Raw genomic sequence first — 24,132 nt, 5'->3', positions numbered from 1 at the left:
AAGGCTGGTACCGATCAGAAATCTTTTGGACTGCTCCTTCTCGGACTCAGAGTCGTCATCTATCCTCTCATACCGATCTTTAGCGTGTTTCCGAGGTTTCTTAACCTGCGGATCCTGCCCAACGGGTTCTTTCCCTGATCGGTGTGAGGGTTCCTCATCTGGGATCACCACTGCGCTTCGCAGTGTGACTCTCCTCGCCTGCAACCTTCTCTTCAGCTCCCTGTTATTCGCCTCTAAGACCGAAAGACGCTCTTGCATCTATCTGAATTGTTCTTCGAGACTAGGTTCCGGGAGAAGTTCAGCTATTTCTTCCAAGGTGAGAGGCAAGGTGCGATTGTGGTGCTCTATCTCTGTCTCCTGGTTGGAGACGGCGTTCATGGGTGTGGATGAACTAGCCATATTCTTTAGCTTCTAGCCTCCTCCTTCTAGCGCCAACTGTTGACCTGTAAAATTAGTACAACAATATCCTACGAAAATACACAGGCTCCGAGTACAAGGACTCCGAGTACTGATATGATTTAGGCAAGACTTTCTCTTTATACTGACGAATCTAATACAAGAGAGCAATGTTTACAAGGGGTTCTAAGTAGAAGAAAGCAAGAAAGACGTAAAAAAATTTTGTCTCCCCTGAGAATCTTTGTAGCTTCCTATTTATACCCGTCTGGGGTTGCTTCCTTTACCACATGGTCGTGGGCTCTGCCGGTTATTCTAGTGAACGTGGGGTGATCAATCCCACGTTCTTGGTGGTTTTTAGGTAACTGCCGCTTTCCTCTCGCAGAGGTGGACGGTTACTCTCTGTATGATTTTGGAACCGTTGAGGTGTGCGTTTTAGGAATTTGAAACATGTTTTCTTTTGGTTTGACTAGTCTTTGACCTACGGCCTTCTCTTCTCTCCGAAGTTCTGATCGGTAGGTTTCGTTCTTACCTTATGAACGGATCGTTCCTTTTCAATGGTTAGCTCTTGGGTCTATTTTACCTGAGCTCGGTGCTGGAGTTTGTCTACTGCTCGGGATTCCGACTAATATACTCGGTGCTCGACCAAATTATTCTGTAACAGTATTATTAGACATAAAATAATAAAATCTACTTACAATTTTCAAAATTTTAAGAATATATTTATATCTATTTATTTTTTTATAAAAAAAAAAAAAACTAACTCAAAATATACCAAATATATTGAAAGAATATATAAGGTATAAACGCATAATATTATTCTGCCGAAACGAATAAAGAAATTCCACACGCATTTTACATGTAACACAAAAACACACACATATACCCCTTTTGGAATCCAGAAATTCTTTTTATGTATAATAATTTTACAATTCACAACCCCTTTCTTTAAGTGTTAAAAATTAAAGCGACCCGTTAATCTCTTTGACGGTCTCTTTATTGAATACAGAAAATCTTCACCAAACATCACTCTTTTACTCTGTGGCTCTCCTCCCCATTCTTACCTGTAAAATGAAACTTTATCTGTTCTTTAATTCCGCTGACAGATTATTCCAGAATGGAAAATCACAATATTTCAACTTAATAATTATGCTGATAATATTATACACTCAAATAATAGTAAGACTAACAGATATATGCGTCTTGTTTTGGCATCAAATTTTCAAGACCGTGTCCTGAATTTAAGTATCAATATCGGCTGGCGTGTAGTAGACACACGGCAAAGCATATCTCTCATTCACATTTTGACAAACTCACATTCATGTATTATTAACGTAATAATCTCTTTATCATCCACATCCTCTCTGTGCTTAGTTGGAGTATTAAGATATAATTTAGACTAGTCGCGCCCTTAACAAACAAGTTTATTTCATCATTTAGTGTAGGGACTCAATATTCAGCCAGTGACACGTTGTGGCGGGGATAGAATCTTACCCCATGATAGCATAGATTATATATAAAAATAATAAATAGAATTTAAACTTTTGTAAGGGGGATATTAATAATTAAGGGAACATATAAGTAAAAAAATGGGATTACTATTTATCGAAAAATTAGGCAAAATTATAGTTATATTCACTTACTATTTTGACGTCTTTGTTAATCGCACTTAGTTCGTATTAAGTGTGTTTAAACTTTAAACTCTTATAATGTGTAATTTGTTTGTGTTCTCGTGAGATTACACCAAAATATTAAATATTTTCCGGACATATCATAAGCCTATTAAATATTTGAATATTTTTTGTCCTTATATAAAATTATGAATATTAAATTAAATATTTGTTTACAAGAAAAAATATAACAGTTTTTACTATTATTTAAGTTTTTCTTTTATATTACTTTTAAAACTTGCAAATTAGCTTCCTCTTAAAATTTTATTTTCATACTAACCCTTCAAAAAATGTGTAGTTCCATCACTCTATACGCACTATATTGCTCCACAATCATAGTATATAGTATACAATAAATTCTTAATATAATATTATAATGTAGCGTATCGTTGTTAGTTTATCACTTTATCTACTCAACCGACTTGGAAGCATGAAAGATAAAAGAGGCAAATATTTGAGGTAGTGTGTTAAGAAATAGTGGGAAACGAGATGGGCGTGGAGTGGAATGAGTTATGATTATGATGACACCATGTGCACTAATATTAGCCTTAAAGATAAATTGAATTGGTCTCTCTCTCTCTCTCTCTCTCTGCTTTCTTCACGCGGGAATTTTCTTCATGACTCACTCAGTCTATGTTCTTCTTCTTCTTCTTTTTAACCTGCCTAAATATTTATCTAGTCAAAAACGACAACCAAAAATATTGACCTTGACCTTTTACTAGAGTCTTAATATTGATTAATTGAAGAAATACCGTACCGTCTTCCCTTTCTCTTGTACTCCACGGAACTAAAGCACACAAAAACATTGCTTATTAGACCCGTAATATTGCGGTAACGTGTTTGGATTTAATTGTGAATGGAATAATAAGAGTATTGATAGTTGATACCACCATACACCAAAGCAATTTAGATAACATGGATTGAATTAAACAGAATTCAATAATTTAATTTCAAGGAAAATGAATAACAAACTAACAATAAATATACTGTGTGTAGTAATTCTAAGTTACTGCGAGTAATAGCAGTGGTTCGAAAACAATAAACAAATCAAATCTCTGTACAAAACAATCAAATTGAAAAATAAATAAGAGAATCAATCATTGTTCTTCATGAACCGACAATCTTGGCCTCTTCGCCGCCAAAGGACTCTCCGCCTCCTGATCGCCGGCGAGTTGACCTTTCCTGTCCGCGCCGAATCCCGGCCAAAACTCCGGTAGCGCCGGCAAGTTAAGATCGAAACCTCGCTGGCTTTGGCTCTGGCTCTGGCTCTGACTGTGGCTCGAACCGCTCGCCGTCGCGGCGGAGGCGGCGTTGCCGTTTCCGCCGTCGTAGTGGCAGCGCTTGTGGCCGCCGAGAGCCTGTCCCGTCGGGAACGTCTTGTGGCAGATCGAGCACTCGTGCGTCCTCGCCGGCGCCGCCGCGGCGGAGGAGGCCGAGGTCGAAGGTTTCCCGGCGGAATCGGCCGCCGTAATCGCCGCCGTGGAACCAGCGGCGGAGGAATCGGAGGATTTGCGGTGGCTGGCCTTGTGGCCGCCTAGGGCTTGGTAGGACTGGAAGGCCTTTCCGCAGACTGTGCACTTGTAGGAGAGCTTGAGCGCCGGCGGCGGCGGAGGAGACAGAGGAGGCCGGGAGAGAGAATCTCCGGCGCCGCCTCGGGCGAGCATGATGAGGCAGAGAGCGAGGTACTCTTCCTCCGACGGAGATTCGGCGTCGAGATCGTCGTGGAGGCGGATCGGCGGGCGCTTGGATCGCTTTCGTTTGATCCATGGCTCGTGGACGGCGTCGCCGTCGTGGTGCCGGTGGTGGTGTAGAGTCGTCGGAGAGTTCAGAGCTTCCAAGGCCATTTCTAGAGTGAGAGAGAGAGAGAAGAGTGTGTTTGGTTTAGAGAGAGAAGTAGTGGAGTGAGGAAGTTATGTTATGGTTATATGGGTTTGTGTGCGTATATATATACACAAATATAATATGAGAGAGAGAGAGAGAGATGGTGGGGAAGTGAAGTCGGTCAACTAAGAGAGCTGGAGTGAGAGTGGGGGTGAGAAAAGAGAGAGAGAAAGTTGAGGCGGTGAGGTTTCTATTTTTATTTTTTTATTTTTAATTAAGGCAATATATAAACGACTCTTTCCAAGTCAAAACAATGCCTATTCTATTCCCCTCTCTATTTTATTGAGTCTTAGACCCACTTGGGCATTTTGGATAATTTTCTTTCTTTTTCTCTACTTCATATGGTGAAAATTATCTGATACTAATGCGTGTTTTAGGATTTGAATTAAATTTTGGATCTCACATTCTCTGTATGTATTACTGATGTCTATAAAGAAAAGTTCAGATTTTGATTTCATGAATAACCGTATTAAAGGCATCCGATATCGTGCCGTAATTAAATTAGAATTCCCATTCTGTCAACAAAAATAAAAAAAAAATAAAAAAAAAAGTAGTCCCGTAGAATTGGCCTGTGAACATGGCATGCATTCTCTATTTATTTTGCTAAAGCTATATATGAGGTTTGTAAGGAAAGTTCCTAAAAAATAAAAACAAAATTAAAAAAAAATAGAAAAAATTGACCATTGAGTTATTGGTCAAGACTTTGCAATGACAAGTTGTGATAATTAGGGTGATGATAACAAGTGTTTGATTATCCTCATTTGTTAGTGGGGATAAAATTTATTGTTGACCTTAAAATCATAAGCACTTGGTTGTTTAGGCAAACATTAAAAATGCAATAATAATTCCGATTATCTGTACATTGTCTAGTTATAAAAATGTTATAATCATGTGGTGGCTGCAACGATCTCAATTATTATTATCATTATTATTATATAAATATCGTTGAAATGATTATGGCCAATAGGAGGGATATGGCAAATTAATCTCTTGTTTAAGCTTTGCTTGCAAGACCTAAGTGTAGAATCACAAGAAGTGATAAGATAACAGAACAAATGCACGGAAAACAACAAAATTGATAATTTTTTATGTGACCCCCCTCAAATTTAATGAATGAGCTTTCGGATTTGAGGATAAGGATTTATTTTTGTGAACAAAATTATTATTTTTTTACCTTTTTTTATAATATATAAATCTCCAAGTGTTTTTAATTTCTTGGATCTGTCCGCAATCCCAAAAAAAAATCTTTTGATTTTCATTAATATTTGATTTAGCATCTTCATTTAATATTTTTATTAAACATATTTAATATCATTCATCTTACATGATCCATATTTGACGTCCATGAATATTAAAACTATGCTACTGTTTTCTATTTCATTTCAAACTTTACTGACAAATCAATGCTTAATTACTTCTTTATTACAATGGCAATTTTTTTTCACGGGGAATTTAATGAAATTAGTTTAATGTTTGAAATGAAGATATACGAGACATTGTATGAAGGTTATACTCATTCTTTAAATACAAATAAAATGGGACACGGAATGATTCTATTACCGTAACGGGACGTCATATAAACTTATGGTTTAAGTATTAAAAATATACACATATATAACTAACTTCTGGTTTTAAATGAAAATATGTATTAATTTTTTAAATAGAGTGATGTATGACAGTCAATTCATTCGAACGGAATTTTTAAACTTGTAATTATCTTTTCTCACTATACTTAGAAAATACCCAATTGTTGCAGAAAATCTTTTGTAGCAATTAAACTTGTAACAAACAACTAGTTAGTAATTTTTAACAAATAAAGGAGTAGTGTGTATCTGTATGAAATAAAATTTATGGATATTTGTCATAATTGTACCTTTTGATCCTAGTGATGATGTGGATGACAACTAACTATTTATGATATCATAATTTTTCTTATTTCCTCTTATAATATTACGAAGTGATAAGAGTAGAGTTGTCTAGTTCTCTACCACTTTCCCATAACTTGCTTGTTCTTTTCCTTCTCATACTCTATTTCCAACGTCACCGTAACGTACTACGCAAGTCTAGAAGGAAGAATAGAATGGGAATTTTTTTTTTTATTATTTGCCCGTAAATCACAGAAAAATCTCGAATATTCTAAGATATTTTTTTATATCAATATCATTTCGTTTTTAAGACTCAATAAAAATGAATAAAATATTATTTTCCTTGATGCGGATATATCCACGCTGTTTTGTTTTACTTTAGTTTGTTTTGATTGGTAGTTGATGGTTGGTTCATGGTTGGCGCTTTTTGATAAAACAGCTAAACGGCCTGAAATTTTCTTAGATGTCATGCTTTATTATTAGACACGTGTATATTATATATTTATATATTTATATAGTCCATGACTATACTCTTCTACTCTTTCAAATTACTATCACTCTATTCTTCGTTTCTGGGCTATTATAGAGAGTTGAACTGCGAGATCTTTTTACACACAACTGTGTCACCAAACCCTAAAAAAAAAAACTTGAATGTTCAAGCAAGTCTTTGCTAGGGCTAATGGATTGTTACTTGTCTTAAACTATATTTCTTCTTAAATTTAATATTATATACATATTTTTATATGGACATTCAAACACACGTTCTCGCTTGGCGTTCACATTTTGGAGTTATTGGGGTGGCTTAAAGTATTACCAATAATTTACAAGTCATTGCAAAATTTAAACGCAGCCCTTGTTGATAGAAAAGAACAAAACTATTTCGTACCTAACACGTAAGTACGTATAACATATTTGAAGATTTTGCTCTAACTAATTATAGGGATGGCTAATATCATTCCTCGTCGATGAATAATATATATAATTTATTTGTATTCGTCCTAGTGCGTTTATACATGAAAGAAAATAAAAATTTTAAGTTGATTTAAATGTCGAGTCGCTGAAATAGTGATGAAACATCAATTGTTCAATTTTATAAAAATGTCGAGAGAATCGATGAACTATTTAGAAATAACTTAAGATGTTGATTGAAAAAGTAGTGATCTTTAGAGATTTTGATTTAAACTCGAGGTTTTGATAAAAAGAAAAAAGATCATTATTATGATCTTCAAAATTGATGTTCATTTTTAAAGCTGAATTAGAAAATCCAATTCATTGAATTTGGATCATCTTTCGTTAGACCCTTATTAAAAAATTGCTTAACCAATTTAAATACTAATTATCTATTTTACACTAGCATAGTTTTAACTAAAATTGGTTAAATATTTGAGAATCTAATATTCCAATTTTAAAAATCGGTAATCAGTTTACTTTTATAAATTGGACTAACCAATGTAATATTCGTTAAAGTGATGTTTTGCTTTTCGATTAATTTGTGTAAAGCTAAAATCGACTGTAATTCATTTATAACGTTCTATGTGTTAAATGTTAATCGACCACACCCTAATTTCCCAAAACATAGAGATCGATAAGGTCAACTACTTCTTGTTATAGTAATTTTCTGATTTCGGACTTCTTAATCCGCAAACGGAACCACAAAACTGTCCAAGTGTCCAAACACTTACTCAGCACTAAATTTAAAAAGGAATATAAGAACATATAGATATTTTTTTGTAAGAACAAAAAATATAACACACACACCAAAAAAAAAAAAAAAAAAAAATACCTGTCCAAGCATACGCATAAAATTCTCCGTAGAGAGTGGTGTGACGAGGGGTATTATTGTCAAATCCTCATACGAGTGACTTAGTGAGAGTGTAGTGCTAAAAGAGTGGACTAAAGTTGGCTTTTCTTCGACGCGCAAACAAAATCACCGCCAACTACACTACACGGAATGCTCCATAAGACCTTTTAACACCTTAATCGTCTGACACGTGGCACTCCACGTCACCCCGTTTTTAGACCTTTTTGTTTTTTTGCATTATTCACATGATTTGGATAACCGACAACAACCACAAAGCCAAAAAATTAGACATTTAGAAATTAAAAAAAAAAAAAAAAAATTAAGAAAAACTTATAACGCCGTCCATATGTTAGATGTCCTCTCATTGGCTGCCACGTATTGATACATGACTTTTCACCTGCCACGTGTTACTTGTTTTTCGTAAGAATCCCATCCCACTCCTTGAGTGTTCTAGTGGCTCTCCAACTGTTTTTTTTTTCAGGCCAAATTCTAAGTCTTATCCTTAATTAAGCAAGAGAGAGAGAGAGAGGTGCTTTACGTGGACAATAAAATGTCATTTTCATTTTTTGTTTTTCCTGGTTGAAATGGCGGACTAAAATACATAAATAAATCTTGCATTTAAAACTAATGGTTTGGTTGTGTGACGGAAGATATTAGTTGATACATCGCAAAAGCTCTTTACATTAAAGCTTCGAGTTGAGTCTTCATATTGATTTTTAGGTCATCCCACGAATAATCACTTATCATTCTTTTTATATATAATATAATATAATAATAATAATGTAAAGTTGTACTAGTGGCATGGTTAGACTATGTCACTATATCCATAGATGACTAGGCAGGTTTCAAATCACCGATAAACGTTGTGAACATAACACACAAGTATCTAATCTTTTATAAGAGTCGTAGCGTGACAAATAATGGCAAGGTGAGAAGCTAAAAAATGCAAGTAATGTTGATGAAGTCATGTATCACATAATCACTTCCGTTTTATGATATATTAATTTATTAACTTTCTTTTTTTCTCTTAAAAAAAAAAAACCAAACAAATCTGATGCCGCTGATATTACAATATCTGAGGGAATTACTTAGATCAAACAACGCGGTATTAACAAATTAAGAAGAGTGCGAATGTGTAATTATTGTTGGTGTTATAAATATATATTTTAGCAATATCAAATTAGTCCAGGACATGTTCACACCTATATATTTGAGTGTTTGAATGAAGAAAGGTTTTTTCGTTTGGTAGTGCCTAGTCTACCAAATAGCCAATAAGACTTGGTTCTTGACCTTGGAAATAATGTGTCAATTGAATATATAAATATTGCTTAATTACAGCATGACTTTTTCTTTTTATTATGCTAACGCCATTCTATATGTTAGAGTCAAATAACTACGAGCCGTGTTTTTACTCGTACGCGTTTCATCGTTCGGTAGGATAGTTGACCCAAATTTAGGTGAATTTTCAACATATAATAGTGCGATATTGTTGGGTCTGAATTTCAAACCATTCTGGGTAGAGTATAGTTTGCCCATAAATACTTTTTTTGGGCTTCTGTTTGTTTGCACTATCACTTTTAGGCCAAAATGGCACTCTATGATGTGCCCAACAGTTTTAAGCCCATTCCACCCCTGGGAAAAGAGGGAGGGAAGGGAAATGAACATTTTTTTTTCTTTTTGAGAAAATGACTAATATACTATCATTTTATAACCTAATTTATATTTTGCATCAAAACTTTAATTTGGACAATTTTACTGATAAGTCAAGTGTGAAAATACTTTTTTTTTGTGCTCTCGCTATTATTTTTCTTTCTTTCTCTCTTTTCTCATCTCTCTGTCTTCTTCACGTATCCTAAAATTCAAACCTTAGATTCAAGAAATCACTTCCCAAGAACACTCAAACCCACTTCAGAGCCACCACCTCTCTCTCTCAAAGACACATTCGCAGCAAAGAGCAATGCCGAGCCCACAAAAAAATCACCGAAACCGACCCATACCCGAATTACCGCCCAAGCCTTCATTTTTCTCCTACAATCGCTCCGAACCCTTTGATTATCGGATCCCGGAACCCTAGAATCGCGGCGAAGAAGGCGTTGAGGGAGAACAACAGTTGGAGAAGAGAAGGGGAATTTTCGCGAACATGTGGTGAGCAGATTTCGAAGCGACATTAGGACTTCCGGTCGTTTCTGGCGGTGGATAGATTGAACGTGAGCGTCGCGGCCGACGCGCTTGTTCACCGATGCAGGGGGCGAGGAATTTGACCACTCGATTACGACTGAGACGCTTGAGTGATTTATCGGTATTCACTAAAGCAAATAGTGGCATTCGGTGCGACGATTGTCGCACCGACTGCCCCAAAAGTCGCACCTAATAATCATATTCAGTGCGACATGTCGCACCCGGCGTCTCACCGAATATGAAATCTCACAGTCGAAAAAATTTGGGGGGATTTTCCTGACCGTTTCAAATTTTAAAACTTTTAGGTGCGACACTAGTCGCACCTAAAGGTATTAGGTGCGACAGTCATATATGAAATCTCACAGCCGAAAAAATTCGGGGGGATTTTCCCGACCGTTTCAAATTTTAAAACCTTTAGGTGCGACTAGTGACACTAGTCACACCTAAAGGTATTATGTGCGACGGTATATTATCTGGTGCGATACTGTCGCACCGAATACCACTCAATTTTACCGAAATATTTAGTTACTTGGAGGGATATCAAGTGCGACGTGTCGCACCTAAGCACATATTAGGTGCGACATTTATGTGCGACATGTCGCACCTAATACTCTTCCGCACCATAAATGTGAATTTGTAATAGTGATTATTATTATTATTTATGGTTGTTTGGTTTTAGGGAAAGTTTTATTGTATGAGCAGAATTTGAAGACGTTGATGTTTACATTTTTTTCTTCACATTTTCCCTCACTTGATTTTTATTGTTTGTCTTGGAATTTATTTGACGAAAGATAGTGAAGCTGTATTTGAGTTATGATTAAAAATGGGCATGATAACCTGTTGAAATAAGAGTCTCGGATTAACCATTTTTTTATTGGTTAAACCACCATAAAGATAATTAAATGACTTTTGGGTTAGATTTGAGTGTACTCATGTTTTTTTTTTTAATATTAATTGCATGACATATTGCCAAAATTCAGTAACTGGTTAGCTATCGCTCATGATTTGAAATGTTATAGTTACTCATTTATATCCAAGATTCTAAATTCTTTCTTACCCCAAATATTGTTTGCTTGACATTCAAGAGGAAACAGCATAGACAACCTTTAGGAGATTAAAGAGGACAATCATTTTTTGCATTAGAAAAATGTCAATTTTTTTATTTATAGATGAAGATTCTTTATATTTTTTTTAATCGATGATGCTTTGTAGTTTGATTTGATTATATCTATAAATATGAATATGAATATGAATATGACCTTTACAAGTGTTCATGTTATTCATGTGAAAAATAAAGAAACAATTGTGGATTAGTTGTATTATCAATGCATTGAGGATGATGAAATCAATTTATATCAATTTATATTATATATTATATATTAGTTGTTTGATGAAATGTTTGAACCATTTGATTTTTTAGCTTTGATTTTTTTTTTTTTTTTTTTTTTTTTTTTTTTTTTTTTGCAAAAATAGTGAAGAAATTGTGTCCTCTAAGTCAACAAATCATGTAGATTGTTGACAATTATGTCAATAATTTATGTTGATTGTTGACATATATATCAACAAATTGTGTCAATTATTGACATCTATGTCAACAAATTATGTCATTTGTTAACATCTATATCAACAAATCAATAAACTTTTCAGTGTTGTCATTTATTGATGACACACACACACACACACACACACACACACACACACACACACACACACACATATATATATATATATATATATATATATATATCAACAATTCATGTCATTTGTTGACATATATGTCAACAAATCAATAAACTTTCCAGTGTTGTCATTTGTTGATATATATATGAGAATTAGGTTATGAAATGGTAGTATATTAGTCATTTTCTCATGTTTTTTTTTTATATTAAACATGAATTTTTCTTTCGAAATCAAATGTTATTTATGAAAGATTTATCACAAACTGTTGTATTTGATGACGATTTTCGTTATAAAAAGTATTATTTTTTTTATAAAAAAATATATTTTTAACATTTTTCGTAAAAGGATATTGAGTTTAGTATTATTTATGTCTATTATTACGAAGGTTATCGTGGACGTTAGCCAAGGAAAATGCGGGACAAGAAGTATACTCAGAGATACCACGGGTAAAGTTCTTCGTTAGCCAGCCATTGCCCCCACACTAAGGAGCTATGAACCTCATGTTGCATAAGCAAAAACTATAAGTGCTAGTTTTAACTATAAAGCATGTGAGGGCAATGATACTAAACCAAGTCCTCGTTATCTTCGTGTGATCAGTGAAATCAATGCGAAAATTCCACCTCTAGATTTTGTATTGGAGGAAACGCTGATCTGTTCATCAGTTTCGAAGTTTGCATGTTTGATTTCATTTCTAAACCATGTAATATTTTTGCTCGTTTATTGGAAAAAATGGCCATGAGCTTTGATGAATTTGGTATTGGGTTGGGATGGAATGGAATCACCAAATGTTGTACCCCTGTAATGGCAGATTTGTCTAAGTAATTGAAGTATGTTCTTGGCTGGTTTTCAATTATAAAATGAAAATGAACATATGCATATGCATTACAATGACACTGTAAAATATTAACATTATAATTCGGGTTTCTAATATTTGATTCGGAAAATTATGTGTAGCTCTCGCGAGAGAAATTTATAGATAATTTTTATAGCAAATTTTTTTTTGGGATATCCATATGTTTTGTGATTTTATGTCCAAAATATTTTGATATTAGTGGCCTTTTAATTTGTCAGGTAGCACTTCTGACACATACACTTTTTCTAAATATGCAAAATTAGTGAAATGATACAAATTTATAAGAATGTGCGTGTATCAAATCTCAATACTTTTTTTTTTCATCAATGTCAATGATTTATATACATAAGTAGATATATAGTGTCGATTTTTTTTTTTTTAAAACAACTCTCAAGATGCATTGAAGAACTAACATAACTCCTATGAGATATCCTATTAGCTGAAATCTCATAATGCAAGTTGAGTCTATCTTGAATATAACATAGGAATAAGTTTTAGGAAAAATGACATGAAGTAGTCAATTCAAACTATGACTTTTGTAAAATAGTTATAGTTTCATTAGGTATAGCAAAATAGCCAATTGAGACTACAAATTTTCATTAAATTTAATGCTGCCTCGATTTATTTTGTCTTTATAGTTTGTTGGGATTAAATTTAATCAAATCTAGATTAATCTTACTTGGGCTAGTTTACTTATAGTTGACAAACTATGACTATTTTACAAAAACTTAAGTTCTATTAGACTATATAGCCGCTGGACCCTAAGTTTTATTGCCCCTTTTATTTTTATTTTTTTATCACCGTATTAAAAGATTGACTGATTGATCGGCAAACCACATGGATTGACTAGGTGCTTCTTCGGCAAATGATCCCGAAGCACTCGAAGAATTTTTTGATAGGCACTTTTATTTGCATGGAAAAATTTTCATATTGTTTCGCTTCGATATCTCTACAAGCATCTGAAGTAGATGCCTTGGTACAAATATATATCTTCTCGAGGATCTTCGATACTTATACTTTCGACATAGTTTGTTGTTGAGACAAATATGATAGTTCTCCTCTACGAGCATCTTCGCCTCAGTATCTATGACACAAGTATATGTATCTTGTTTTTTTTCATATCTCTCGATGTCTCAAATTTTGATAATTTTACTAAAAAAATTTTATGAAAAAATTAAAATATTGACTATTTTTGTAAATAATTATTTTCTTTTTATAATTTTTCATAAATATTATTCTCTCTTAGATTTTCCAGAAAAATCCCCAAAATGGAATGTCCGAAGAAAACGACGCCGTAGCGTAAATTCTTGTGTTTGTTCTTCTGAAGGGTGAAAGCCAAAAGAGAAAATTCGAGTGACCGAGAAAGCTACACAGAGCAACGCAGTTCCGTTTTCATTTTGAGTTCAGTTCTTCCAAACTTCATTCTTCCATGGCTACTTCTCTAGTCTCGTCTCTCTCGACCCCATCCTCTTCTTCATCGTCTCGCCATCTCTCCACGAGCTCCTCTCTTCTTCATGGAACCAAGCTTTTTCCCGAGCCGTCTTCTTCACTTGCTCTTCCAAGGAGAGTCTCGGCTCGCCGATGCTTCGTCGCTTCCTCTGCGAAATCCTTTGACCATATTCCCAAGCAGTTCAGGGAAGAAAATCTCAAAGATGGCCGTGAGTCCCAATCTCTCTATCTCTGAAATGTTTTCGAGCATACACATGGCAGTTCATCGGTGTATTTTTTTTAAAACAAATTATCGAGCTCGATTTTGATTTGTTTGAATAGTTAAAGATATCGTTTGGTGGCTTTCGTTTCTTCGTTCGTTTATGTTCTTGGTATGAATCTCTTTGGGCTGTAGAAAGCGTAAATTCGTGGCTCTGATTTTTAAGACAATCGAGTTGTTTTTCACATTGATGTGATACCAGTCTTTAATTACTTTGAAGCATAGGTTGTTGAATCGCTCACAAACGCCAAGAATTAACTACAACGATTTTAGGATGAGTTTGGAAATGTTAAGATTCACAATAAGCGTTTGGGTTTTTTGTCCCCAAGTTGACTGATATCAATTTTTTGTTCGGAAAGCTATCCATGGAGCTCTTAGGCTGTAGGTTTTGGAATCAGAAGGAGAGACATGAAAAATTATTGCTTTAGGAATACTTGAGAGTTGAAACTGGAATATTTGGGATAATCAATACAATTGTGGCTCAACTGGGATACAATCATAACTTAGATCGCGATGTATATTCTATTATGGGAATTTAGTCGAGGAACTATTAGGTTCCAAGAAATCGAGCTGTGTCATAAGATTCATTTTCCATGTCATTGTCCATTTGGTTACGAACGAATCTCACAAGCTCTTGTGTTATCCTTCTGTTTCGTAGTGACGGATAATTACAAGAATCTTCCAAAGTCTCTCTACGGCCTCTCTCCAACCCAATTGGACATGTTCATGACGGAGGATAACCCGGTCAGACGCCAGTCTGAAGCCGTCACCGAGGTCCGATCATCGTCATCGAGATTATATCCTCAATAATTTGTTTAATTAACATTTTTTGTTTGTTTCTCATTACGGAATATTATTATTATCGGCAGGATAGTATCTCGTCCGCGCACAACTACTTGAACAATGGAGGAATGTGGAGTCAATCGGGGATTTCCGACGAAGGTGCTTCGAAGTACAGTATGAGCGTGAGCATGTACCGCGGCGGGAGAGGAATGGGTCGCCCACGCACCGCTCCTCCGGATTTGCCTTCCTTGCTCTTGGACGCCAGGATTTGCTACTTGGGCATGCCCGTAAAGATTGTTTACACAAAGCTCCTTTTCATAAAAATATCGTTGCGTTTTTGCCCTCGACACTCGGCTGATTCTGTTTCTTTCTGGTTGTTGCAGATTGTCCCGGCGGTTACCGAGCTCATTGTCGCTCAGTTCATGTGGTTGGATTACGATAATCCTGCTAAGCCCATTTACTTGTACATTAATTCATCTGGGACCCAGGTAAGTGGCCGCGCGGAAGACTGCATAATATTTCACCTTTGGGTTCTGATAAGAACCATCGAATTTCATTGATGAACGATAAGAAAATAGTAGAGGATATTTGGGTATTCAAGAACTCTTACGAAAAGCTAAAGCCTTAACCAAACTAAATCATTTCCTCCCTGAATGATTATTTTCAACCCCTATGTTTATTAGACTAAGTAAAAACTGTTGAGAGTACAAATTCTGACCGTAATTAATCCTTTCATTGGCCTAACTTTCTATCAGGTTCATTCGTTACTAATCTGTTGTTTGGTCTGCAATGTAGAACGAGAAGAACGAGACTGTTGGTTCGGAAACTGAGGCATATGCAATAGCTGATATGATGAACGTGAGTGTCACTGACTGTCCACTTTACAATGTTTTCGAATAGAAGGAAATGAATTAGGAATCAATGATACAATACTACATTTGCTCAAGAGTTCAGGGATAGTCTTTTAGTAATCCCATAATATAAATAACTTTTTTTTTAATGCATGGCAACATGAAGTACGTTAAATGCGGTGTGTACACGGTGAACTGTGGAATGGCGTACGGCCAAGCAGCAATGCTTCTCTCTCTCGGAACAAAGGGTTTCCGCGCTGTTCAACCTAATTCATCTAGTACGATTAAATCTTTTGATTCTCTTTGACATTGATATGCATAATATATGCCAACAATTACTCAAAGCCTTGTCGCTTCGTATTGAACATCGTCAATCCGTGTTTTTCTCACATTTGAACTGTTTTATATCAAACTACAGCAAAGTTATATCTGCCAAAGGTCACCCGATCTTCTGGAGCTGTTATTGACATGTGGATTAAGGTACTCCCTAGCTCTCTCTCTCTCTCTCTCTCTCTCTCTCTCTCTCACACACACACACAACATTTTGTTTCATTCAGGCCAAGGAGCTGGATGCGAACACGGAATACTACGTCGAGCTACTGGCAAAGGGAATCGGAAAATCAAAAGAAGAGATCGCGAAAGACATTCAGAGGCCTAAATATCTCCAAGCACAGAGCGCCATTGACTATGGTGTTGCAGACAAGATAATCAGCTCCCGTGACGTTGCTTTCGAGAAACGGGTAATAATTATTTTACGTATTCCCACACCCTTGGTTACGATCTTCACTTTATTTTCATCCTCGTGATAACACTTGTTTTCCTAATTAACCAGAATTACGACGGGATGCTTGCTCAATCGAGGGCTATGAAGAGGGGACCTGGAGGCAATGCACAAGCAGCTCCTTCCGGAATTAGGTAAGAAAAAAAAAAAACAACAACAAAACATTGTATACAAAGCAGCCGTGGATGGAGTTTTCGTGTTTTGGTGGAGATGGTTGTGTTTGGATTCAAAGCTTCTGCCTGAATGAACCAAACATGCTATAACGCAGTGGTTTTTTTTTCTTTTTTTTTTTTTTTTGGGTGGGTAAAATTTTAGCATGGTGTAGATGTGGGTACATTTGATCAATCTGTTCTCACCAAAGGACATGTAGATAATTGTATTATCTTCTTTAAAGCTCAAGTACACCATTGATAACGGCAAAAAAGTATCAAAAATTTTATCGACTGAAAATTACATGGAGGAATGTGGAAGCATTTAGAAGGAATATAACATAAGACTATTCGGACTTCTGGGATGGGAACAAATTTTTGTTGTAGCTGGGTAGAAGTTAGGATGAGGAAAAGGCTGGCTTCTATACTGTTTCTCGGCGTTCTTTATATGCTGGTCCTCGCTGTTTGTCGTTTCGCATAATTATGTCGTCGAATTGGCGTGAGAATGTCGGTTTTTTCTCGGTGCTATCACAAGTTTCCTCACCTGAACCAACACCTTGTCGGCGTCACCGCGGCACCATATCACCGGAGCCCACCGAAAGTCGACGACGCCTATACAAAAGTCACAATATTTCGACAACTTCGAAAAGTCGCGGAGAATTTGTCTTGTCGGACGTTTCATTTCGCCAAATATATGATACTAAGCTAACGTGTGTGAGCTAACTTTCTCATTGCTTTTGTCAGACATTACATCAATCATCATAGTATGTACGAAAGATTACTTATAAATAATGGTTTTTTTTTATCAGAGTGTAATACTTTAATAAATAAGCAATAATAAATATAGATAATAATTTGTTTTATTTTTAATCATCTATGATTTCTCATATATATATATATATATATATATATATGTATAAATTAATGATTCATTAATTTAGAAGTATGGAAGTATGGAATTTATTTTGTATATTTATAATTATGCAACATTATTTCCGTCGACAATTCCATGATTTATCAAAATTTCTGTCGGTCACCACAATTTTCATGGACACAATTTTTTCAAACTTTTAAATTATTTCCGTCGAAAGTTCCATCGGCCATCATAGTTTCCAATTTTTGGATCATCGGCACGAAATCGGCAATCGGCATTTCAATCATTGGTCTTGTCCAAAGTTTAAAATTTCGGGAAATTGCACGGAAATTGCGGAAATTTGAGAAGTCAGGCACATTTACGACCATATGTGCGTTTCGCCATTTTGTGTCGCGGGTATTGCGTGGAAATTTTCATGTCGTTCCGTCCATTAATTTTGTTTAGCCCATGGTATAACACAAAAACTCGTGTCATTTTTGTCACAATTTCCGTCGCATTTCACGCCGCAATTTCGGTCGCGTCGTCCAACGGCCAATCAAGCTAGTGCAAATTCAACAATATTTCGGAAAATTATGTGGAAATTGCGTTTATTTGTGCTTTTCAGCATATAAATTATAATTTTTACGGTTTTTCATTTTTTTTTTCATTAGATGTTGTTTGTACTTGTTTCATGGTGAACATATTATTTTTTAATATTTTTGGAGAGATTACGAATTTAAAATTGATGTTAATTGGAAGTTAATTGTTAGAAAATTGTAGTTATATATATATGTATTCGTAAACAAGTATTTAAAAATATGAAAAATGATACCTTGTTAGTGAATTTCATATCTGGGGTAGTACATGAAATTATGATGTGCTTTATGTGTGTTTCTTATATTGTGCTTGACTTGGATATTTTTCAACTTATTATGTGTGTTGATTATATGTATCTAACTTTGAAGGTTGAACTTATTATGATTGTGTATTGTATGTGTTTGTAATTGAAACTTATTATGTATGTTTAGAACTTCTTATATTATATGTGTATGAAACTTATTTTTTATATTTGAAATTGTGCAACATTATATCCGTCGCTATTTCCATGTTTTGTCGTAATTTCCATCGGTCACCGCAATTTTCGTCGATATAATTTTTTCAAATTTTCACATTATTTTCGTCGCAATGTCCATCGGCCACCACAATTTCCGCTTTTTTAGACCATCGGCAACCGACATTTCAAACCTTGCTCTTGTCTACCTTACTCTACCTTCGTTGTACCCATGGAGGCACTATATATATATATATATATATATATATATATATATATATATATATATATATTACATATATTACATTTTTTCAATTTCTAATTTTACCTTAAATATTTAGAAATTATAGCCATTTTTACATTTATTCTAAACCCTAATAGCATGAATACCTGATTGGTGTGATGACTCATCCAATACGCCATGGGTGATGCTGAAAGCACATAACCAGTCTTGAGTTAAGACTTGAGTATACATTTTTTTTAAAAGTAAAATCCTTAGAGACTATGCTACTTGAAACATTAAATTTGTAATTTAGCTAACATTTTAGATATGTTTAAAATTTAATAAGTCACATTTGATGATGTGACTTCATTGATCAGATAATATTTACATAATTGTATTTAATATTTTTATACGTTAATTTTGGTAAATGGTCAATTTACTAAAATAAACGAAATATTGTTTAGTTCCTTAAAATCAAATTTGAAATTGGCTATATAGTTAGAATACTCTAGGTCAAAAACCTACCCTCTTTTAAAAAATAGCCAAAGTTTTGTTTTTATAAAAGAAATAGCTCATCAAGTCAATCTTTAGTTTACTGATGACTTGGTAGGTTTTTTTAATAAAATTAAATTTTGGTTAGAAATTGAAAAAGAGCTAAAGAATCGGCTGATTCTAACAAATTCTTCATGAATTAAACTATATTATTATTTTTTATTTTTAGTTTATTTTAATATAGTTTTTGGTGGATATTGGGAGACAAAAACATTTATTTCATTTGGTAGTGAAAAACCATCGACAATCCTCCACGACGAATTATGCTTATAATTTGCTACGAAATTTTCATTACTTGTCACAAAAAAGCAATGAAACCTAAAAAAATCTATATAAAAAAAAATTACGTTTGTAAAATTTTCGTCCATACTGTAATAACATTTTTGTAAAATAAAAAGAGAAAATGGCGAAAAATATTTAATGTCTACAGATTGTATCACTTATATACTTTTTGGTAAAAAATTGTGAGATAGGTAATCAATGTCAATTTTTTGTTTTTCCGTTACTACCAGAGATTTTAATTTGGATGGAATGATAGTCATACATCCGGTAATTTTGATAAATTAAAATAATAACTAAATATTGTTTTTTTATTAGATTTATATATTTTAAAATTAAAAAAATTTTAAACACGATACTATAAATAACTCTGTGTGTGTGTGTAAATATTTAAAGATTAAGACTTTTGAACTCTAAATATTGAACACATCTCCATTAATTTAAGAGATTTATTAGTATCTAGCCTCTATTAAGAGGGGAGATTAAAATAGTAGTCAAACTATCAATTTATTTTAAAAGATAACCAACATTGATTAAAGTCTCAAAAATACCCTTCTCTCCCACACTCAAACACCCAAACACTACACCCAAATACCACATCCACACCCAAACACCACTCCACAATCTTCCTTTGCGATCCACCGGATCTTCGCCGAAGACTCGCCATCGCCGGCGCCGAAGAAGGAGCTCCGGACTCGATCGCCACCGCCTCGTGTCCCTTCCGGAGAAGCTCTCACCGGTTCTCCTTACCGGTAGTTCCGAGGTTGATTCTGACGTGGTTATCGCTCGGATTGCCGAATACGGAGTCAAATCGCGTGTCGAACTCGAAGGCGGCGGAGGCGGGCCGGCGTTCTCTGTGGTGGAGGTTCGATTTTAGATTCTAGGGTTTTTCGTTCGACCGTTAATTAGATTAACTATCACAGTTAATCTGATTAACTGTCTGTCAGAGTTAATCTGATTAACTGTCATAGTTAATCTGATTAATTGTTACAGTTAATCTGATTAACTGTTATGAACTTCTTCCGAAAACGATTTCGAACATCGGCGAGTTTCGCGATTGCGCTGATCCGGCCGTTCGAAGGTCGCATGTTCAGTTATGTATATTAACTGTGATAGTTAATCAGATTTACTATGTAGGTTAGTTCGATTAATCGTGACGATCGTTCTCCAGAAACGATCTCGAACATCAGCGAATCATGTGGCTGCATAGATCCGACCGTTTGAAGGTAGGGTTGAGATTTCGCCGTTTGAAACTTTGATGAAAACTCGGATTCCGGCGCCGGAGACGGCGAAGATGAAAGTTAATAAGATTTATTGTTGTTCTTGTTACTAGTTAATAAGATTTATTGTTGTTCTTGTTACGGGTAATGAGATTTACTATTTTTCTTGTTACCGTTAATATTATTTACTCTGACAGTTAATAATAACAACTCTTAAGGGTATTATTGGAATATTGGAATGTTATTATAACAAATTGGCTACTTTCCTAAATACGTTAATAGTTGTGCTATAATTTTAAAATAGGGGGGCTATTTGGGCTAAATACCTAGCCCACCCTTAATTTAAAGTAAATTAATTAACCTGAACAATTAATTTGATTAACTTCGGTTTGATGAGCTGTTTTTCTAATAAAATGAAAGTTGAGCTAAAAAAAGTAAAAAAATTGACTAGTTGCACCAAATGCTTGTTTAAATAATAGAATTCTAAATAATATAGTGTTGAATTAGAGCATCAAGATTTAACTTAATATCTAAAATTCATCAAATAAGTGTGTATATGAGAGAGATTTTTTTTAATATTGAGTTTAAAAATTACAAATATTCATTTTTTATTTTTTTTAATATATATATATATATAATAAAAAAGTATTTATTAATTTTTTTAAATTAAAATTAGCAGATGTTGACATGTGTCATTCCATCCAATTAACACTCATGCTAGTAATGGAGAGAAAAAAAGTGATAGTTTATCTCGCAATTTTTTTTAACAATATGTATATAAGTGATACAATCCGTAAATATTAAGTATTTTTGCCGTCATTTTCTCAAATAAAAATGTGGCGTTCTCCCAATATATCATTTTTTTATTATACATTGTTAACCGCGTTTTTGGGTTGATACTTAGAACCGTCCGTGGTTCGATTTAAGGCCGGACCCTATGATCGCATGTAAGTTGGGTGTGAAGTTCTTTGCTTCTCGTTGTCTCCGTCTCGTCACTTCATCAATAGTTTGCCTTTGTGTTCTTCATGTTCGTCGTGTTCTTAAGGTTCGAATTCTTTGGGTTCGTCGTGTTCTTAGGGTTTCTCACGATCTCCGAGTTCTACACGTTCTTCGTATTCATCGAGTCCTTCGAGTTTATCGTGTTCTTCGGGTTCCTCGCGATCTTTGGGTTCTTCGTGTTCGTCATGTTCTTCGCCTGAAAATGACAAGAAACGTGAACTAGAGGAACGCGGAAGAGTTTTTCCTAGCGCGTGCTCCGATGCTCAACATTAGTCGTGATGTATTTCGTTCTTGGTGAACGATTTATGCCCGTCTCTATATTTTCTGTAGAGAGAGTCGTGGTCTCAATTGTGTAGAGTTTTGATAAGTTGAGAAAACTTACCTTGTGAGTGAGTGGTAGAAGGGTATTTATAGTTTTTCATTTTGAAGTTTGAGTGAGCATTGGGGGCATTTGAGCCTTGGAGGTCTTTTTTGGCCAAGGTTGTGGAAGTTCGCCGATAGTATGCTTGCCGATAATTTCATGCAGATAGTATGTCCGCCTATAGTTTCACGCCGATATTTTCATTCATATAGTTTCACGCCGATAGTCTTTTGTGCCGATAGTCTTGGATGCCTATAGTCTTGATCGCCGATAGCCTTTGACGCCGATAGTCTTGGACGCCTATACTTTTGATCGCCGATAGTTCAAGGATTCTTATCTTCGTCGATAGTCTTGCTTTGCCAAAGACTTTGGGATGCCGATAATTTGGTCTTGAACTTCGCCGATAGTATGTCCGCCGATAGTTTAAGGATTCCTCGCTTCGCCGATAGTCTTGCTTTGCCGAAGACTTTGTGACACTGATAGTTTGGTCTTGAATTTCGCCAATGGTTTAAGCACGCCGATAGTTAGGTCTTGAACTTCGCCGATAGGTAGATATTTTTGACTTAATTGTTTTATGTTGCTTATAGTTTTGGTGTAAGATTCACTAAATCTTGTCGTTTTTGCTTTCAAAGTGTCATTTTTATCTTGTGAAAAATTACGGCATAACATACATATATATATATATATATATGTATGTATGTATTATGTCTATATGTATGTATATGCTCATAGGTAAACGTGACTATGTAGTACGTAGTTGTAAGAGTGTAATAATAAAGACGAGAAAATGCACGGAAGACCTCGCAAAGCAGCGAAGCGGGAAGACGAAGCAGCTTTATTAAAGTCTGGTTCTTGTCATATTTGTCCACTAATGAAACCACAAGTGAGGTTCTTCCCTCAATCTTATGAGATGTGGCAGGGATCAAATTTTAAACATTAACTACTTTTTTTTTTTTTTTACAAAGGAGAGTCTGGCATTGAAGAAATGGATCTCGTGAAAGCCACCCAGAACATCCATGACGTTGGAAATGGCTGCGACGGAAGCGGAGACACGTGTCTGAACTGCAAACACTTGGCTATGAACAAATGGAGAGATTTGATTGCCATGGTCACTAGCCAATCTTGAATACTTCTAGCTACATTGCCAATCACTGCATAATCAAAATTACAACACTCGTCAACAATTAGCCCACTAAAACAAAAGGGATTACTCCAAAACTATGATTATTTGACAAATGTGATGGAAGAACTGATGACATTTAGTGACAAATATGTCATTAAAAAACTATTTTTTAATGACAATCATAGTTATGAAATAAATCTTGTTAATGGATAGTGGGAAAAATATTGTATTCCAATTAATCAAACTTTTGGAACAGATTCAAAATAAAATAGTGCTAATATTTATTTATTTCGCACATAATACAATATTAGCTAGGGAAGTCGAGTATGTTTAAACTTTAAGATCAAACTGACCTGAATTGTTTGTAGTCTGCTCTTTGTCCACATTCACCACCATGAACTTGTTGTAGTTGTATGATCTCATTACCACAAAAGAAAATAGGCACAGAAGTGCATATATGTATATATTCATGTCCATCTTGTTTGATCTTGATGACATTTTTATCTTCTTTTCACTTTCAACTATATAAATTATAGTGATGATTAGAAAGTAGTTTGCTCTTCTTCTTTTATAAGGAGATATTGGGGCCTATATATACAAGTAAAGTAAGAGGACTGACTCCAAGCTGAGTCTTGAACGCGCTTTTAGGAAATATGTGCATTAGGTCAATACGTCTTGCATCTTTTTTTTCTTTTTTTTTGGGTCGAAAAGTCTCGAGCTCTATTAGGTATTGAATTATTGCCTATATCAAATTAATACTATATGACGAATCATCGTCTATCTTTAATATTATATCATCAAACAGAAGCAAATAAACCAAGAGGTGGCAAAATTTGGGGCACGACCAAGATGCAAGATTGTATTTAATTTAGAGCTTT

General features: G+C 34.8%; 3 protein-coding genes across 3 annotated transcripts; 1 reads left to right on the top strand and 2 right to left on the bottom strand.

Moving 5' to 3' along the window:
- Positions 1 to 2,988: 2,988 nt before the first annotated feature.
- Positions 2,989 to 4,017, bottom strand: LOC149389101 (C2H2 type zinc finger transcription factor family). The gene has a single exon (XM_089624532.1). It carries the CDS (start codon positions 3,905 to 3,907, stop codon positions 3,161 to 3,163), a length of 747 nt encoding a protein of 248 aa, XP_089480658.1. The 5' UTR covers positions 3,908 to 4,017; the 3' UTR covers positions 2,989 to 3,160.
- Positions 4,018 to 13,635: 9,618 nt separating this feature from the next.
- CLPR1 (CLP protease proteolytic subunit 1) lies at positions 13,636 to 16,606 on the top strand. The gene is made up of 9 exons (XM_089622811.1): positions 13,636 to 13,979; positions 14,688 to 14,803; positions 14,899 to 15,099; positions 15,196 to 15,300; positions 15,608 to 15,670; positions 15,830 to 15,941; positions 16,082 to 16,143; positions 16,221 to 16,403; positions 16,496 to 16,606. The coding sequence occupies exons 1-9, from the start codon at positions 13,751 to 13,753 to the stop codon at positions 16,580 to 16,582; spliced, it is 1,158 nt and encodes a 385-aa protein (XP_089478937.1). The 5' UTR covers positions 13,636 to 13,750; the 3' UTR covers positions 16,583 to 16,606.
- Positions 16,607 to 22,947: 6,341 nt separating this feature from the next.
- Positions 22,948 to 23,811, bottom strand: LOC149389099 (uncharacterized). Its single transcript, XM_089624761.1, has 2 exons — positions 23,608 to 23,811; positions 22,948 to 23,282 (listed from the first exon to the last, which is right to left on the bottom strand). The coding sequence occupies exons 1-2, from the start codon at positions 23,750 to 23,752 to the stop codon at positions 23,089 to 23,091; spliced, it is 339 nt and encodes a 112-aa protein (XP_089480887.1). The 5' UTR covers positions 23,753 to 23,811; the 3' UTR covers positions 22,948 to 23,088.
- Between the last annotated feature and the right edge of the window lie 321 nt (positions 23,812 to 24,132).

The sequence above is a fragment of the Urtica dioica genome, chromosome 8 (assembly GCF_054948205.1).
Source record: "Urtica dioica subsp. dioica isolate 48M chromosome 8, U.dioica_male_clone48M_v1_H2, whole genome shotgun sequence".
Lineage (NCBI taxonomy): Eukaryota > Viridiplantae > Streptophyta > Magnoliopsida > Rosales > Urticaceae > Urtica > Urtica dioica.
This window is presented reverse-complemented; position numbering and strand designations above follow the sequence as displayed.